A 19,913-nucleotide genomic window follows, 5' to 3' on the forward strand; every position below is an offset into this window, starting at 1 on the left:
GAATCATGCAATATATAGAATTTTGTGTCTGCCTTCTTTCACTTAGCATAATGCTTTCCGGGTATCTGTTATAGCATTCATCAACATTTCTTTCCTTTCTTTGCCAACAGTACTCTCTTACATAAAGATACCACATTTGGTTTATTTATTTATTCATCAGGTGATGGGCATTTGGATTCTTTCTTATTTCTTGCCTACTGTGGATAATGAAGCCATGAACATCCACATACAAGTCTTATATATGACCTCTTATTACTAATATTTTCCCACAGTCCTTTCTCTCTCTCCCATCAGTTCAAAGGGACAGGTTCTGGAATCAGATGACACAAATTTGAATGCTGTCTCCAACATGTATCAGATGTGTGATTACAGGGATTAAGTTGCCTTTCTGAGCTTTGGTTTTTCCACTTGTAAAATGAGGATAATAACAGTAGCTTGCCTGGAAATGCTCAAATGCCTGAAGTAGATAGTGCACAGTGCTCAGTTCATAATTAAACATGCAATAAATGTGTGCCAGGTAAGCAATGGAAATACAAAGAGCAACCCAAAGGAGATAATGTATCCGCCCATGGAGTTTGGAGTCTAATTGCTAAGACGTGAAAAATATAATAATGAGACATAATGCAAAATAAAATAAAAATATAGTACTAGAGGAGTAGTCAGTATGAAGTTCTTTTTAGTAGAAAAAAATTTTTAAAAAATCGATCTCAGTCTATAAAATAGAGACTTTTCAGTAGGTTAGAAGGCCTGGGGGGCTTTCAGCTGGAGGCAACTCTTGGGTGGAAGTCCTAATGAATGAACACAGGTGGTTGGGAAACAGTAAGAGAATGTGGGGTGAGGAGGGTATTGCAGGTGGAGGAACAGAAGGGGTAAAGGTAAAGCTTGTCAAGTTTCAATGTCCTCGGGGAGGGCGGTAGGTGATGAGTTGGTGAACATGCTGGAATCCTCCCACTTTGTGCGCTGGGGTTCTTGGATCACTAAGAGAAGTGATCACCATCCACAAGTTCCCGTATCTCTACCTCTCCAGCACCATATGGCAAGGAACATACCATGTGTGTTCAAATTTTTTTATTTTTTGACAATGACCTGGGTGTGCAATGGCTATTTTACCTTTTCTTGATTACAGATGAAATAGAAAATCTTTTCATGGCTTTATTGACCATTTTCTAGGAATGATACTTTGTCATCCTTTACTCTTTTGCATTTGATTGATTTCTGATTTTTTAAAGTTTTTATTTTAATGTCAGTTGGTTAATGTATGGTTTATTTATTTATTTATTTATTTATTTATTTATTTATTTATTTTTAATGTATGGTTTAATATTAGTTTCAGGTGTACAGTATAGTGATTCAACATGATTTTTTATTTTTACAGTTCATTATATACTCTAGTTACTAACTCTCTGCCAGCCTGTTGCTTAGACTATAGCATTGTTTATGGTGTCTTTTGTTATGTGGTATGTTTATATGTTGATATATTCAAATGGATGGCTTGTTTCTTATATGATTTGTCCTTGTAGTATGTTGTTGACAAAAGTTTCCCCTTGCTGATCACACATGATATTCTCCTATTTTCAAAGAGCTTGAAAATTTCTTCTTCATTTATATATTTAATCCATCTGGGATTTATATTGGGTTATGTGAGGTAGAATCAAACTTACTTATTTTTTCCATGTGAAAAGCCGTGTTTATCAAATAGTTTCAACCGTGCTTATCAAAGAGTCCATCTTCCCCTGTGCCATTTTGACCATACATTTGGTTTCTGTCTGCTTTCCAGGCCACCATGTTGTCCTGCTCTGTGTTCTATTTGCTTTCTTCCTTTTACATTATAACATAAGAATGCCTTTGTGTCATTATAAACCATGGGGACACGTTATTTTTAAAGATTCCTCTTTTTTTTTTTTCTAGTGGACTTATCATCGCTTCTTGAATCATTCCTCTCTTGTAGGGCAGCACATTGTTGTAGTTTTTATGCTGTTATGAATGCTCTTATGGTGAATATTTTTGTGTATAAAGCATTTACATATTTTTGGATTATGTCCTTTGGATGGATTCCCAGAAATAGAATTACTGAGTCAAAGGGCATAAATATTTTTAATGCTTTTAATTCATGGCATATATTTATTTAAAAAATTAAAGTGCATAAAGATTCTGGTAAGTTCCTGGTACTCATTATGTAGTTGCAGTCAACTGGGCTATGACAAGTCTGAGTCTGGGAATGGCTGCCCAGTGGAAGCAATTAATGCGGTCTCCTCAATAGATTTATCTTGTCTTTTTTCTTGTTTGTTTAGCACATTTTTTTGTATATTCATTTATTCTGTCATTTACTAAGCACCCATTATGTGCCTGGTTCCACCCTAAAGGAGGCAGCAGGATCCCATGCTCCCAGTGAATTTTTCCAGGTGGTGGGAAGACAATAAACAAATTTAAAAGTCTAGTGATAAGTACTTCCTGGAGGAAAAGCATTGACTGATGTGATAGTGAGTTGGATCCTATAGATGACATGGTCACAAGTGATGGGGAAGCTGAGATCTGAATGACAAGGGAGAGAAAGCCAGGTCAAGTAGAGGAAAGTCATTCATCGCTGGTGGCATAGCTTATGCAAAGGGCTCCATGGCAGAGTGGAGGATCGCCCTGCAGCAGAAACAAGGTCCTTGTGGCAAGGGCCTGGATTTACAATCTGTGTGGACAGTGAAGTTAACTGAAGCCAGAGAGGAGGACCAAGTCCTGACCACAGAGGGCAGTGTATGCCCTGGCGAGAACAGCAATGAGAAACCACCAGAGGGCTCTAACAGGGAGTGATGCAACCGGTAGGCATTGTTTAAAGGTCACACAAGCTTCTCTGCAGAGCACATGCTTCCAGGGAACCAGGGTCCTGGTGGACAGAAGGATGGGGAAGTGGTTATGTTGTCCAGGCTGGAGTTACTAGAGGCCCAGACAAGGGGTGATGGCAGAGAGAGAAGATGGTGGATGGGTTCCATTAAATGTTGAAAGTAGATTGATGGTAGTTACTGACAGAGTAGAAAAGAGTGGGGTTAAGAAGAGAGGAATCAAGAATGTGTCCCGTAAGTTTGGCCTAGGGGACTGGGAAACTGGCATTACATTGTTGGGAGGGAAAAGACTGGAGAGAAGAAGCCTGGGATGGGGTGGAAATGGGAGTGGGTCTGGCTTCAGCCATGTTCCGTCTTGACACCTCCCTGGTTCGTAGGTGGGGCCGTCAATGAGGTGGCTGGTGCCACAGTTCTGGAGTCCCAGGGAGATGCTGAGAGATGTGGTACAGGGGTCACTGGCAAATCACAGAGAATCTAAGTCCTCTAGTAAACAGATATGTAAATAGAGAAGAAAATGGAAACCTTCAATCATGGTCAAGATAAACCTATCTTCTGAATATGCTCGTTTTCTTGTATTTAGCTTTGTGAACAAAAATCTTTTAAAAAATTTTTTCCCAAGTAGAAAGAAGGAAAAGTTTTCTCGAGTTTTCTCTTCTAAGGTGGGTCCCTGATGCCTCAGTCCTGGCCCAGTCTCTTCCAATTTTTAGTGATGACTCCAGGAAATGTTCCTTCATTTGATTCTGGTGCGATTGGGTGGGTCACAAAAACAAGCTTTTGCATCTTGTGAGTGTTTCCAGAAATGTATTCCTGCCGGCTGTGTTTATGTTGGAACAGAAAATTTGTACCTGATTTTATGATGAGCTTTTCTCAAGATATACGACTTGGTGCCTTATCACATCATGTTGCATCTCAGGACCTGTGGCACCCAGGTGCTGTGATGTAATATGAGATACAGCGCTTACCGCTGCAGAAGGGCTACCAACAAGACCTCTGCTTTTTTTTTTTTTTTTTTTAATTTAAAGATTTTAGGCATGAGCAGGAGGAGAGGCAGAGGCAGAGAGAGAGGGTGAAATAGGCTCCTTGCTGAGCAGGGAACCCAAGGTGGGGCTCCATCCCAGGACCTTTAGATCATAACCTGAGCCAAAGGCAGACGCTGAACTGACTGAGCCACCCAGGCACCCCAAGACCCCTCCTTCTAGAATAATGCCTTGCTGTGTCATTTTCAAAGGGGATTTGCATGGGGTCCCTAATATATTATTTTTGATATGTTAGAGTCTATGTCTCCATGTTGGAGTGGAAAACAGGAAGTTTAATTATGAAGAAAACATTAGTTCTCCTTCACCAGAGGAAAACTACCAGAATGATACAGATCAGAATTGGCACTGAAGCTCTGTGTATAGAACTGAATGTTCAGGGATCAAAATGATTAGGAATCAAATTCCAGGGTTGCCTCTTACTTGGTCTGTGACCACCTGAGGCATCAGTTTCCTCACATAAATTGTACCAGTTTGATCGGGATACTGTAAAGTCTAGGAAATAAGTCATTGCAGAACTCTTAGCATTTTCATTGATTCATATAGTAAATAGGTAATACCGCTATGTACCAGGCATGTGAACAGAGAAGAGAGTGGAAGTGTTCAACCGTAATGAAAATACAACTATTGTTTTTCTTCAGAATTTCAAAAATATGCTTGGGTTTCATTAAATAAATATTTATTTTGTTAATTATATAATTATAATAATCAAGAAACCAAATACTTATCTGTTGCATTTTGGCTAGCTATTTTGTGCTGTATATGCCAAATGTATGGATATAGAGCCTACCCTCATAAAGCTTACAGGAATAAAAAAATTATTCTTTTATCATAGTTATGAAAAGTCCAGTGGCAAAAAGCTCAGCTTTGGGTGCATAAAACATGCATACATCTTAGTCATTATTTTTAGATTATCATAAATAACATTTCTCTCCAGAATGCTCACAATTAATTAATGGTTTATTGGGTCAAGAATGAAGATTGAAATACATGAATTTTCCTGGTGTATGGGGGAAAAGGCACTGATGTATCTTTTGCTCAAGAACCATACCTGCCAGATGCCAAGACTTGTCTTTCTGCCTGTTTTAATGCACTTCTTTCCCAAGGCAGCGTTGATGAACACTAAAGAGTGAAATATAGTGAGCACTTTCTGAAGGGAAGCCTTGGATTGTGAGTTGAACCCTGAGATGTTCTATCAAGACACATAATTTACTAGTTGATACCATGCGGTTTAAAATTTCTGTTAAAATGATAGCTAATGTTTATTGCTAAATAAAATGCAATTTAAGCGAGAATGAGCAAAATCATAGATGACAAGGAGAGAAGAAAAATGCAATCCCTGGGACATGAGCATTAAAAAAAAAAAATCCCATGATAAATGAAAAGAGGGGATTTAGAATGCTCTGCCTGTGTCCATCAAATGCTCTTGCAAATACTGGTTGGTTAGAGCAACTGAGGCTACCATATTACTTTTATTCCTGTGTCTTGATGTAGAATTTCACAGATGTGCTTTGGCTATATGTTCAAGAGGGGGAACCCCAAACATTTGGTGCACTCAGGGCTATTGGATGTTGAAACAAGTAAGAAGACCATAGATACCTGGAAGATTACTGTTCTGGATGAAAGAACATCATGATAGAGTGGTTATAAGAGCTCAAACTCAAGAGCCAGGGTCCTTGTGTTTGAACCCCCTGCAGCTTGATTGCTACGTGATCTTAAGCAAATACTGAACTTCTCTGTCCCTTGATCCTCACATTTATGAAATGGGGTTCTTAGAAGGACTTATCCTATAGGATCTCTGTGAAATTTCAAGAGATTGTATTATTCAACGCGTTAGGAATGGTGGCTGGCACATAGTAAGTGCTCTGTGATGGTTGACTACGATTATTAAATGTGGCTAATTTGGAATAAACCCGGTTTGATACAAGGCTTTCTGGTTGGAAGAAAAAGTGACTGGGGATTAAGGAAGTGAAAAGGCTTTTGTAGTTAGAGAAAATAAGTGACCCGCACTCCCTTAGTACAAGGGGGCTTCCACGAAGGGAAAGGCACGAGGCTGGGGGTTTTTATTGTCTCCTGTCTCAATATAGGAGTGTGATTGGCAAAGAAATTTTGGGAAAGCAAGTCTGATCCAATGTGCTTCTTCCCGTGTCCTTGAGCGCGTTCATTTTTTCTTCAGTGTCTTCTGAGGGAGGTTAGCTGACATGTGCAAAATGGGAGTGACCGAACTGGTAAGATACAAATTAATAGAGTGCTGTCCATGTGTGAGTACAAGGAGGTAGCGTTGTAAGATGTTATTTTCTAGAACCACAAGATACTAAAGAAAGGCAGTGCTCTTCTCATCTTCCTGTTTCCAGACCCCTTCACACACTCTCTCCACTTTGACCTGTTTAAGTTTATTTTCATAAAAAACACATTTTTTCAAGAAATAGATGCTTTATGTATGGTTTCATTCTTTAGAGGGGGTGTATGTGTGCCACGTGACAAGTGGTTGCCATGGTAATTTCTCATTATTGTTGAATTGAAAAATAATTACTCTGGCAAAAATCCCACATAACCTGTCAGTACTTAAGTTACAGATGCCGGGGGGCAGCCCTAGCACCAGGATCCTGTTTTTGGTGGAGAGGGACAGAGATGGGAAGAGGAGAGAATCTGGGATGGAAAGAAAATGCTTTTGTGGATTTTTAAATGTAATTAAGCCTCTTTTCTGCTCTTTGACCTGAGTGTATCTCTCATCCTGATATATGATTTGGCTGCCAGGGATACTCGGACTCACCTGTGAGATGGACGAGAGGACCAAGGATTTTAATCACAGAAATGCATACAGGAGTTTATTTGGAGTGGAGAGGCTTCTGTGGCATTTTTGCCTAATTAAAATATACGAGAATTGTCGACATCGCACCCCCTGCCTGTGTTTAGGTTGAGTTAATTTCATCTTTATTTACCTGGAGGCTGCTCTCTGCTATTGTTACTTTCCAGCTTTGGGAAAAGAATCCACTTTCTTACTTATTAATATTCACTAAACACTAAATATGTGCTGTTCAGATACCAAACAATAGCAAGGATTGGAAGGATCTGTCTGTTTGGAAAATGCATGGCCTCGATCAGGAGCCTTGTGGCTGGCAGGGTGTACAGAGTGGGATCACCACCTCCTCCCACGTGGATTCTGTTTCATGAGTTATTTTGAAGGACCACGAAGAGCCTAGGCTATCGTTCTTGTGTCAGCATCAAGAAATAATCCTCCTTTTGGTGAATGAAGCCCCGGAGATACCCTCTGCCTTAAGAGAATAATAGGAAAACTGTTTAATTTCATTTTTTAATTTATTAGTTTGTTATTATTCCATTATTGTGTCTTCTTTGGACTCTTAGATGTTCATCCTTCTCCTGGCAGGCTGGACTTTGTTTTGTAATTAGGTTGATCCTTTTATTGGATACTGCTTGGAAAAAGACATTGCTTAGAAATGCACCTTGTTTCATCTTTACCCATGCATCAGTCCAACCAGAAGTATTCAATTTGGAAGCACAGAGACCTCCTTATATAAGAGTTAAAATATAAACAAGTACATACCCTATACCTAGGTACGGGCAAATTAGATAAAGGCCCCAAAGAACTTCTTACACATGTGCACAAAGGGACACTATAAAGATACTTACCTCAGCATTGTTGTAATAGCAAAAAATTAGAAACTATCTAAAGATCATTAGTAGCAAAATGCTTAAATAAAATACATTACATTCATTCAGTGCACTGCCATGTAGCTTATACAGGGAAGAAGAGGCCCTGATATATAAAACAGATATGTCTCCAAAAAGCAATGTTGAATGAAAAAAAAAAAAAGGCAAGTTTAAGGAAAGAAACATAATGTACAATATCATTTAAATAAAATATTAAAAACAAAATAAGACTGTATATGAATGGAGTCATGCATGTGTATAAATATAAAAGATGGGGTAGGGAGAGCCATATGAATTCCACGAGACAGTTGCTTATGGGAGCCTGGGGGAGAGGAGAAGAAAACAGAGCAGGATATGGGGACCCAGGACATTTATTTTTATTTATAATTTTTAACGCCTTTTAAAAAGGAAAATAAGATATCATTTTAATAATTGTTAATTCTGGATAATGGGCCCATGGGTCTTCACATTTCTTCTATTCTCTATTTTAAAAAATTAATAAAGTAAAACCTCACTTACTTAAGTTACAGTCAGTACAGTGTATTCATTTAACCAACATTTTGCTGAAAAGCACAAGAAAAATACCCCAAAGGTGGCTCAATAGAGTGGCGATGTGGGTATGAGATCATTTTGAAAATTTCGGTCTCCATGTGAACTTCTCACATGCACGGGTGGTGCATCTGCTCACACAAAGTGAAAGAGACAACTTAGCTTGAATGCCATCCTGGTTCCCTGGCCACTGAGTTTAGACTCTCAAGACTCCCAGGGTACTAGCTGGAGAGTTTGTGTGGATATAGCCTTTCCATTTGCTCATTCCATTTTCCTGTTCCTTATTGGGTCATCTATAGGTGGGAGCTCTATTGAGGATGGAGCCGTGCCTAATATCTCATCCCTTCCTTCCTTAAGTATTTCCCAGTTTACTACAGGATTATAAGACAGTGATTCAATTATACTTTGATTCATGTGCTAATGGGGATAGAGTTTTCAAGGTTTCTCAGCATAGGAGACAGTGAAAAAGGAGTGCAAAGACTGGGGCTTGGCCTATGCTGTGCATCGCAGGCCAAAAGAGCAACATACGCAAAGATAGGGAGGCAGGCAATGGTTAACCAGGAACCCTTGGTTCATAAAGATAAGTTGTGTGAGGTCCTTTGGCTAAACACAGGAAAATTGGCTGTGTCTGGTGCCTTTTTAGTGTGATAATGTGATAAGAATGGCTTTTCCCTCAATATCTTTTACCATGTACATAGCAAATGTCATATCTATTATAACTACTAGTAACTGATGTGCACACCCCTCCCATACATCTAGCAATATGATTGGTTGGGCCCTTGGTTTGTTTTTGAGGTAATTTACCATAACCTTTACTTGGAAGTACCAAAATGTTGAATTTGGCCTACTTGTCAGTCTCAAGGCACCTCTTGGCTAATCTCCAAGTTTGATTTGAAGGGATTAAACTGCACCTCATCCCCTTCAAACTTCAGATTTGGTGAGCTTCTCTTTGTAATCCTTGCTTCAAAACACCTTGGAAACTTTACTCATGCAGCCTCCGACTGGTCAACTTTCTGAGCTTGGCCACGTTGTCCACTTTGCAAGGAGAACTGGGAATTTTGTGGTTCTTCCATTTCTCCAAAGATGGAGGCACTAGGTTTACAGTCAAGAGGTGAGAATACAGCCTGTAGATACAACTGCAGAATGTTAACCAGTCATTTTTCCTTATATTCCCTCAGTCCTTTGCTCTTCTTCACATGTGGCCAAGCAGAACACCTGTGGCCTTTGCAAGGCTCATATCATTCTAGATGACTGAAGTTGAATGACAGAGGGACTGATTTGTTATCATTGCCCACAGCTCATGAAGCGGCTGTGAGCTAAGAACTGAGCTTCTACCACTCAAGACTGTCTGATTTCTGCCAGAGGTTTCTTACTTGGTTCCATAGAAGCCTTTGTAGCTGCATTTCAGCTAGCCTGGACACCTAGCCTTGTTATTATGCAAATGTCTTCCACCAATTGTCTAACTGATCCCAGAAACTATAGGAGGCAGCAAAATAGAAGGAAGGGGTATATAAAGAAGAAGCTGATTTCCAGGGCAAGCATATGAATTTGAGGGAAAGGGGACAAAAATCTGAAAACATCCAAGTCAGAGACCTGCTCTAGCAGAAATTTCTTCTAGGCAATGCTGGCCACTTCTTCTTCTTTTTTTTAAAAGATTTTTTATTTATTCATTCATGACAGACACAGAGAGAGAGAGAGAGAGAGAGAGAGAGGCAGAGACAGAAGCAGGCTCCATGCAGGGAGCCCGACATGGGACTCGATCCTGGGTCTCCAGGGCCGAAGGCAGGCGCTAAACTGCTGAGCCACCAGGGCTGCCCTGGCCACTTCTTCTACACATGTGAACCACCTTCATCCTCAACCTAAGTTGAAAAATCACTTTTTAAGCAGAATTATTTGAAGAAAATCATGGACTGGTGGGTTCATCAATCAAAACAAAGATATTGCTCCTGTGGAGGATATTGATAATGTGGGAGGCTGTGCATGTGTTGGGGCAGGGGATAGAACAGACATCTGTGTCCTCTCTCACAATTTTACTATGAACCTAAAACTGCTCTAAAAGATAAAATCAATTTTAAAAACCGGACTGGAGTCAGGCAGACTTGTAAGTGAACTTTAGATTGACCACTTTCTAGCTGTGTGATCTTTACTGAGTAGTTGAATGTTTCTGAAGTTTGGATTCTCTATTTTAGGGTCAAATGAAACAATAATGAATAATAATAGCTGCTATTGATTGAACATATTTATTATGTGCTAAGTGGTTACTTTTTAGCCTCAGTGGGCACTGAAATTATTATTCCCATTTTACACATGAGCAAATAGATGCAAAGAAGTCAGGTGATGTGACTAAGGTCCTCCAGCTATTAAGAGGCAGGGCTTGCATGTTGAAGTCAATGTGACATAGAGGTTAGAGATATTAATTCTCTATGAGGCTGCCTGCCCGGCCCCTTGGTAGCAATTTGAAGAGCTGTGAATATAAGAGGGTACAACTCATGTAAAGCCCTTAGAACATACTGGGCTATGGTACTACTATTACCCCAGCTCCCCCTCAGCCTCCACAACATTCCTTCCATAATCTGCTTCCCTCACACACAGTCAACACAAGACTGGTCTATACTTGACATTTAGCAATTTTTTGTCAAAGCTTTACTCCTTTTATTTCCTTTCTTACATAAACACCTGTCCTCTTATAAATAAGGACTAAATTGAAAAGTTTCTATTTGTGTGTTGGGGGCAGTTGTCAATTATAATTTAAAAATTTATCAAAAATTTTATATGCCATTCTGGAAATATCTGTCAAGAGACAAAAAAGGGTCTCAACAATCAAGATCTTTTTATTTTTTTCTTGAGATTTTTATTTACTTATTCATGAGAGACACAGAAAGAGGCAGAGACATAGGCAGAGGGAGAAGCAGGCTTCCTCTAGGGAGCCTGATGTGGGACTTGATTCCAGGACCCCAGGATCATGATCTGAGCCAAAGGCAGACGCTCAACCACTGAGCCACCCAGGTGCCCCAACAATCAAGATCTCTTGAAAACTTTGTAGAGTAAGTTTCTCGAGTTGGGTCTGTGATGGTATACACTAAAGGATTTCATTCATTCATTCATTCATTCATTCACTCATTCAATCAGCCACCCCCCTACCCCCCCCAAATATATATATTTTGTAACTATTCTGTATCTGGCATAATTTACATGTTTGAAAATGTTCTTCTAACCAAAGCCAATTGACTTTTGTGTGTGTGTATAATTACCCGATGTAACCTTCTCTTACCGCACCTGTCCTAACACTTCCTGAGACACTGACTCATCTTGTTACATTGCAGTTGGTTGAATTGAAGAGCATATCCCCTTCCTGGATCGTTATGTCTTTCTTAGCACCCGCCAACACTTGCATGTCTAGGTGGAATGGACCCCGAGCCACTGCTCCTAGGCAATTGTTACACCTCACTTCAACCCAAGTCCTCCTTCAGCCTGGGTTCTCCCTGGGCTTTTCCTTTTCACTGCTCCATTTCCTAGTGGGAATGCCTGCCAGAAACCCAGAGTTAGGTTCCAGGTAAACGCAGGTGCAGGATCTGATCTAGTCACGGGGCTATGAGTAGTCACCAGGGCAAAAGAGAGTTGATACATCTCTGTTCTGAGTTTTAATTCTGTTGTAGGCAGGTGCCTTTGCCAGGTAAATGCATTATGAGTAGTGAGATGAGAAGAAACATGCTTGATTCATCAACAGGCTGCTTTACAAAGTGCATTTTTGATGCGGTTCTTTACAGCATGCAATGTTTCATCACTTACAAATGATGTTAAAGATGGCAAGTAGAGGCAGGAAAGGAGCATTTTATTGATCTTCACTGTGTCCTGGGCATTCTGTTGGGCACTTAAGGCCCACTCATTTATTTAATCCTCACGTCAATCCTGAGAGATAATTATTATTGTTGTTATTGTCACATGTACTCTGCAAGAAAATTACTGTTGTTGTGTTCTTATAATTTTCCTCAACTTGCAAGTCAGGATACAGGCTCAAGGAGGTAAAATAAATTGTCCATGCTCACATGGCTGGGAAAAGACAGTGTTGGGACGAAGCCTGAGTCTGAAGATTGCCCATGGGAGTGAGTTCTGCCACTGATGTCGTATCACTGATGGTACTGCATGGTGCTAGATGGGATGCTGTGGCATTCTCCTGGGTGTGAGTCCTGGCAGCATGGCAGCACCGTGAAGCAAGGAGCTGGACAAAGAAACCAATCTGAGACAAAATACTCCCTTTCCACTCTCCTTTCTTTCCAAGTCTTTTTTTAAAAAATATTTTATTTATTTATTCATGAAAGACACAGAGAGAGAGAGAGAGAGAGAGAGAGAGAGACAGAGACAGAGACAGAGATAGAGACAGAGGGAGAAGCAGGCTCCACTCAGGGAGCCCGATGTGGAACTTGATCCGGGGACTGTGGAATCACGACCCTAGCCAAAGGCAGACGCTCAACCACTGAGCCACCCAGGCGTCCCCCTTTCTTTCCAACTCTTAACCTCTGCCTTTGCAAAGACTGCCAGTGAAATGAGTCAGGTAGAGGCTGGGGTCTGAAGTCAGAGGGTCTGAGTTGAAATCCCAGCTCCACTATTTATTGGCTGAGTGTACTTTACATTTGTGGCAAATTACCTTTACCACCTGTGCTTTGGTTTCTGCAGTTGTAAAGTAGGGATAATACATAATGTGAGTGGCTTCATTCATTCACTGAACAACTTCTGTTGAGTAATACTTATGGGCTCGACACCTTTAGGAGCCTGGGAGACGAGTAAAACAGAGCCGCTGCTCAGAAAGAAAGTTATACAGGAGAGAAAGGACAAAAAAACCAACAAACCAAACAAACAGCAAAACCACCCCAAAACAGCACCAAACAAGAAACTGGGAAGTAGTAAGGAGTGAGAGGGAAAAATACACATCAAGTACTTAGAATAATGCTTGGCATGTGGTAAGCACTCAATAAATGTTAACTATTATTCTTTTTCCATCTGTGTAGCAATTTGAAATAAAATAAACCAGGATACCAAGGCTCTCAGTTGGGGTTTCTTTCCACAGCTGCTTCTTCCACTTCCAAGCCCACTGATTTTTCTAGAAACTCTGACAGCTTCCATGACACCCAGGCTTCATGCTGTGGTCTTGGGTCTGGAGGGAGGCTGCCTGTTGGTTGCTCACTTGGCTGTCTCCTGCTAGTGGGTTTGAGCCCTTTGAGGGTAGGGACCAGCCTTTCAACCAGCTGTGTGCTCTGAGGGCCTGCACGTAATAAGTGCTCAATAAATATTTGTTTTTGAGGAAAAAAAAGGGGAGGTAGTTTGTATGTGGAGCCATGAATCGCCCCTGGGTGCTTTTATATTTACTGTGTTTTACCAAGAAAAGTGTTGGCTTTCGGTGTGGTGATTGGGAGGAAGCCAGGAAAAAAAAAAAAAAAAAAAAAAAAAGAGAGACCAAAAAATTCATTTGCTTGAGCTGTTGCTCTCTGAAATGAGAACAGACAGCATCAATCTTCAGTGGTCCTTTAATTATTCTTGCCAGGACTGAAGGCTCATTCCTGACGCCTGCCAGTGACAACAACTTAATGTTGTCATAAGCAGAGCAGCTTCACGGGAAGAAGAGAGGCTTGCAGTATCTCGGCCAGGGCCAGGGCCGTGGGGGCCCCTGAGTGGGGAGCTGCCCTTCCCTCATCTGACAGGCAGCTGCAGAACATCTCCTCCCAAAGTCTGACACTAACCAGCAATTCTCTGGGAAAAGATTGTGCTTAAGAATTTGGGGGTGCAGGGGGCAAGATGCAGAGCACAAGGCCAGGTATGATTCCCCATTTTGAATATGGCACTCAATGTAACCTTCCTAATTCACTGTTTGTAGGAGCCCCTGTCCCCCTCAATGATTAAGAGTGATTTTAACTGCCTTAAATTGGGTCAGTTTCAAAGTGTTTTCTGGATGAGCAAAAGGAGCTCAACCCAAGACAAACAGAGTTCACATGGATAGTTTGCATTCTGCTGAACTGTTCTATTTTTAATAAGCATGTTAATAGCAAGGCAACAAGATTGCCTATAATCTTAAAACAATCCTCCAGAACAATCTATATGTGTGTGATGGGTGTTTGTGCACCGAGTACCCCAAATATTATCTATCTTTGTATACCCATGTGGCAATACGTGTTTCTCATAGGATATTTGTATAGGGCAGGGCTACCAATCACACACACCCCTTTTTGCATTAATTGTCTTAAAAATGTACTCTCCTTAACCTAGTTGCGATATGACAGTTTCTGTTTGTAAAATCATATTCTTAAAAGAGCAAAGAGAAAGAGAGACCAAAAAGAAGTTGAAATGTGTTTTACATTGAATGTAAACCCTGTTGTTAAAAAAATGTCACACTGTGTTCCAGAGTCTCCCCAAATATGTCCTGGAGAATTAATTTTCATTCAGTTTACATTAACTAATTTATTGAATTGGAATTCAGTCCCCATTTGAGGCAATTAATTTGAGGAGTGACCACATGCTCGCCCACCCGCCTTCTAGAACACCCACACACATATATGCTAAATAACAAGCAAGTGGTGACAGGGTTTGTCTTTGTTTTTCCTTTTCTTTTCCCCTTTTGAGGTATTTTCTGTTCTTTCCTGTTAAATAAATTATCTGTCTCTTTGCAGGATAGTGACAACCTTTGGTGGGACGCATTTGCCACCGAGTTTTTTGAAGACGATGCCACATTAACCCTTTCATTTTGTTTGGAAGATGGACCAAAGCGATACAGTAAGAAATAAGTTTATTTTTCTAATATTCCTTCTTTTTGCGCCTGTAAGAAAACCACAGGGGTCTTCGGAGAATAGCACAGGGCTGACAGCCTGACAATAACACCTCCACTCCTGACGAGGTTCTTGCTTTCGATCAAGGCATTGTCACCGGGTGGCAGCCTGAGTCGGCTGTGAGAGCTTTCCTTCGAGGCTGAGAATGTTTGGGCACCTGTCTGTTTAGAGAGCGAGGCAAATATGAACCAAGTCACCCAATGATAAGTGGGAGCTGGATTGCGGGGTTTGCATCTGTCTCTTTCCTGTGACCCTCCTTTATCCTTGACAGCTGACACTTAACACCCAATGTTCTGCTTCTGAAGGTTCCTTTAAAAAAAGAAATTCTCACAGTCACTGTATCAGCCACAGCCTCCTAATTTCTTCTTATCAATTATCTCAGGTATTTATTTGACAAGTGCTATCTTTTCTTCGGGGTGGAGGGGGCCATCGTTGCTTTGAACATACAGTTTTGGATTAGTGTTGACAGAATTATAGTTCCTTGTCTTTCTGGCAAGTGATAACTCTGTAAAGATCCTCAAATTACTGCCTGTGGCACGTTGGGTAGCAGCTGATCTGTCCTGATTAGGTTCAGCCAACTTGTCAGAGATCAGATTTGCTAGTTGTGCTATAAGACCAAGAGGCAGAGAAACATCAGCACAAAAGCAATTAATGTCTGGTTAGATCAGAAAGAGATGTGTTTTCAGAAATCAGCATTGCACGTATGAAAGGATCTGTCAGAGGATAAAACATCCCAAATGTCACAAACACGGAGATGATGATGGAACCAGCCACTGTATGTATGAAAAAGTCAATCCAGAGCATTGGGCAATTGATAGATAATAGGGCTCATGATAAACATGATTAAAAGCTCTGCTTGTTGCTAAATGTATTTGAAAGCCACTAGAGGGTTTTTTTAAACTTTAGAGTACTTTGGACAACTTAGTAGTATTTTGATCTATTGTATGATGAGCTGATTAATTATGCTACTATGTGCCTGGTGATGTCGCCCAAGTGGCGAACTGGGGAGAGCAGGACAACTTGAGTTTGCTGCCCAATTGGAACTCATTGCCAGGAGCAGCTCTTTAGATTTCTTTGTTGTGAGCTTTTAAGGGCATGGGACATTTCTAATAAGTATTATGGGCGAGGGGGGCTGCTGGTGTGCTGTTTTAGAGTGTCTTTGCATTCAACATAAAGACTCCTACTGTAAGCACTGGCACGCCCAGCTCATGGGGGTCCTGAAGAGTTAACCTGCTCTCCTGTGTGTGGGGGGTGCCTCCTAGCAGCCTCATGCCCTGGAGAGGAGGAGAGTCGGGTGCAGAAGCTGCTGTTTCAGAAGTCCCGGGAGATAAATGAACTCAGCAATCCAACAATTACTCTCTCCCCAAAAGCCCGCCTGATCAATGGTGAATAATTCCAAACCATGCAGTCATCCATCCTCTGAGCCTTCTTATTTTCTTTTGAGGCATAAGCTCAGATAACTTCAAGTTATTATTGTTTTATGTTCCTGTGGGTTTTTGTTTTGTTTTGTCTTTTTGGTTTTTGGTTTGCGAATCCATCCGGGTCTGCTCAGAGAACTAGAATGACAGTTTTAAAGCCTGTACTAATACAGAGAGTCTCGATCTTCCCCCCTGTCCCCTCCCCCTCCCCCAACACCAGGGTAAGGCACGATCGGTACCCATTTAAGATCTTACTTATACACATATATGCACAGGAGTAAACGCCTGACTATAAGCCATTGTTGTCCAGGTTTCTTTGTTTCCGTGAGCCAAAATATTTCCCGAGCAGAGAAGAGAAACAAAGATGATTGACAGTTTGGAGCCGAGTCTCATCAGCTGCTTTGCTGACAGCCTGGTGATGTGCACATGCTGCTGATGTGCGGGCAAGTGACAGCTGATTGACAGCCCAGGACGGGGAGACAGGGAAGATGAAGCATGCTTAGAACGCCTGACGCACACTGTTTATGCGGCGCTCCAAGCTCTGGCGCGGCCACCTTAACCCATTCGCGGTCCAGGCAGTCTGGGCCAGGCAGGGAAAACACCTGCCGGCCCTGGACTGGATGCTTCAGCTCTTCCTTGAGACCTCCTGGGGAGCTGACAGCCCTGGATTTCTGAGAAAGAAAACAAGACTTCGCTATTATATTTCTATATGTAAAGAATTTCCCAAAATTACATTTATCTTAGGTACTGAGAAATATGCCAGATGGGGCTTATTTAGCCCTTACCAGAATTTTTTTTTTTCCTCTTCTCTCCCCATGACTCTGTGTTTACAGGGTCCGTCTGGCTCTAGGATATCTTATCTCTAAGCTACAGTAAATCCCATAATATGTGTTGGCTTATTTATTTGGTGTCTGTCACCATCCTATTAGAATGTCATCTCCGTGTGAACACAAGCTTTATATTATGTATTGCTGAATTCTCAGATTAATACAGGAGCTTGTATGTAATAGATGCTCAATAAATAATTGTTGAATGAATGAATGAATGAATGAATGATTGAATGAATAAAGGACATTTGGGGAAAAGTTTATAACACCAAACAGAATGTTGGCAAAACAGTTCCTTGACCTAGATCACTAGACTTTCTAAAACAGGAAGAATGTAATCCACAGTACTCTGCTGGTGTTTTCAGATAAGCTCTAGGATATGGTCTGATCTACTTTAAGCTATTGAGGGGTGGGTGGGTTGGGGGTGGACCAGCGATATAATAATTCAGGAAATAATTATGCTTTCGGAAATAGCATACAGTTTTTTTTTTCCAGAAAACTCCTCCGTATTGATCATGTTCCTCCCACCACTCCAGTCCTCAAGCCCTTTCCTCTCCTGATGGGGGTGGAGCTCCTTCCTCAGGTGGGATATAATTGGGCCAGATGGAGACTGCTGATGTCTTCCTGGAAGACTAGGGGTGAGGTTGGTGTCGAGAGGTGCCAGGGGGACAAGGTTACCAGGCCATGAAATTGAGCTGTGCATCCCTGCCTGGTGGAAACATCAGGAAGGTGTTTCTTCAGCAGCTGGAGAAGTGGGCAGGTCTATGAGGTGGTTTTGTCCCAGGGTGACATTGAATCTCAAGTGGAGAAGAGAGCAGGGGCAAATAATTCTCTCTTTGACAGCGGATCAGTAGTTAAAGACTGTTGGAGTTGAAAAGCATCTTTTCTGAAAATAGAAACTTTGTCTAGTGAGCCCCAGCTGGTGAGTCATTGGACCTTAGGTCGGCTGAGTCCAAAGTCCAAGCCAGGGCACCCTCCCTTCCCTACCCCCATCTCACGTCTATATCATCCCATTGCTAAAGGGGAAGGAATGGATTTGTCAATTCACACATTTCCTGGAACATAAGTCACAAATGATTACCAAGGCTTAGTTGACACAGAAGGCCAGGGAAGCAGAGGAATGGGATTCTTATGCCCTCTCTTCACTTACTTTATAGTGCTAAGTCCAGCATGGGATGTTGTTTCCCTTCCCCATCTTTTACAAAAGTGATCATTCTCAGTTTGATCAGTTACTGTGAGCCTCAAGAAAGTACTTCTAGTTCTCTGTGCCTTTTTGAGCACGTAGTAGAATTGTGTCCCATACCATCCTATCTCTCTGTGACCATCACAAGCACCCTCTGGGTGATGGGACTGGGAAGCCCCTCAGGAGACTTAGGCTGTGTCCAGGTCCACGTTGGCTATGTTCTTCGTCTGTAGGGAATATGTGGTTCCTAGTGCATTCATGAGATCTCTCTTAACTGGGAGAGGTGCAAGGAGAAAGTTCTGATTCTCATGACATTGGGGAGGGTGGGACATTGCACCATGTAGCATACATTTTGGGATGTTAATTCGTGCTTTGATTGGTAAACAAAACTTCCATTTCCTCATCTGCAAGATGTAATACTACCGTCACTGGCTTGGGGTGAAAAATCAAATGAGATAATACAAAGAGCCTCAGACCACTTGAAGCATGCTGGAGGCAGCACTGATTATTACTACTGATAATAATGCACAGCCTTGACATTCACATAGCTTCTGTGAGGGTGCGAAGCTTACCATCTGGCAGGGGCTTTTCTAGTGTGCTCAATGGGTAGAGCTTGCTGCAGAGACTCGCTAGTCAGCTGGGAACCACATGACCATGCACATGACCACGCATTTCTACTGAAATGCAACATTGAAGAGACTACGTCCTCCCAGGCTTTCCACAGAAACTCAGTTATTTCTGGTATGTAGGTTATGTTCAGGAGGAGGGGAATAGACAGGGAAAGGGTGATTGAAAATGTGTGGAGCTTTGCACTCAGAGGGGCTGAAGATTCCAAACACTAAACACTAAACCTGTTTAGGTTGGCGTTGCCTAGGAAATTAGGGTAAGAAGTGATATAACTACTAAAATGCCATCTTGTTTCAGGGCTCTGCCCATTGGCCTGCTTTTCAGGAATAAGGGTTCAGGTGGGGCTTTGCTTCTGAGACCTGAGCTCCAACCCAGCTTTGTCTTTTTTTTTTTTTTTTTAAGATTTTATTTATTTATTCATGACAGACACACAGAGAGAGAGAGAGAGAGAGAGAGAGAGAGAGAGCCAGAGACACAGGCAGAGGGAGAAGCAGGCGCCATGCAGGGAGCCTGATGTGGGACTCATCCCGGATCTCCAGGATTACACCCCGGGCTGAAGGTGGCGCTAAACCGCTGGGCCACCGGGGCTGCCCTAGCTTTGTCTTTTACTACTTGTGTGATTTGGTATGCATCACTTTCTGAGCATCAGTGGCCTCATCTGAAAAGTGAGAGCTTGTTGAAATGATGTATATAAAGTTCTCAGCAGAGTTTTTAGCACCTTGAAAATGCTACTTAGGGGATCCCTGGGTGGCTCAGTGGTTTAGTGCCTGCCTTTGGCCCAGGGTGCCATCCTGGGATCGAGTCCCGCATCGGGCTCCCGGCATGGAGCCTGCCTCTCCCTCCTCCTGTGTCTCTGCCTCTCTCTATCATAAATGAATAAATATATTAAAATAAATAAATTAATTTTAAAAAAAGAAAATGCTACTTAAATAGCTATGTTTGATTGAATTCTACTGT

The 19,913-nt window shown here is 41.6% G+C and overlaps 1 protein-coding gene across 11 annotated transcripts in view; it reads left to right on the plus strand.

The window, feature by feature from the left end:
- The window catches only part of LDB2 (LIM domain binding 2), a 375,092-nt gene that overhangs the window by 123,863 nt on the left and 231,316 nt on the right, over positions 1 to 19,913 (plus strand). For all 11 annotated transcript variants that reach the window (XM_077876894.1, XM_077876907.1, XM_077876929.1 and 8 more), the window contains exon 2: positions 14,746 to 14,848. In XM_077876894.1, the coding sequence (XP_077733020.1) occupies positions 14,746 to 14,848 (103 nt within the window). The remainder of the gene's footprint in view (positions 1 to 14,745; positions 14,849 to 19,913) is intronic.

This window comes from Canis aureus, chromosome 2, assembly GCF_053574225.1.
Source record: "Canis aureus isolate CA01 chromosome 2, VMU_Caureus_v.1.0, whole genome shotgun sequence".
Lineage (NCBI taxonomy): Eukaryota > Metazoa > Chordata > Mammalia > Carnivora > Canidae > Canis > Canis aureus.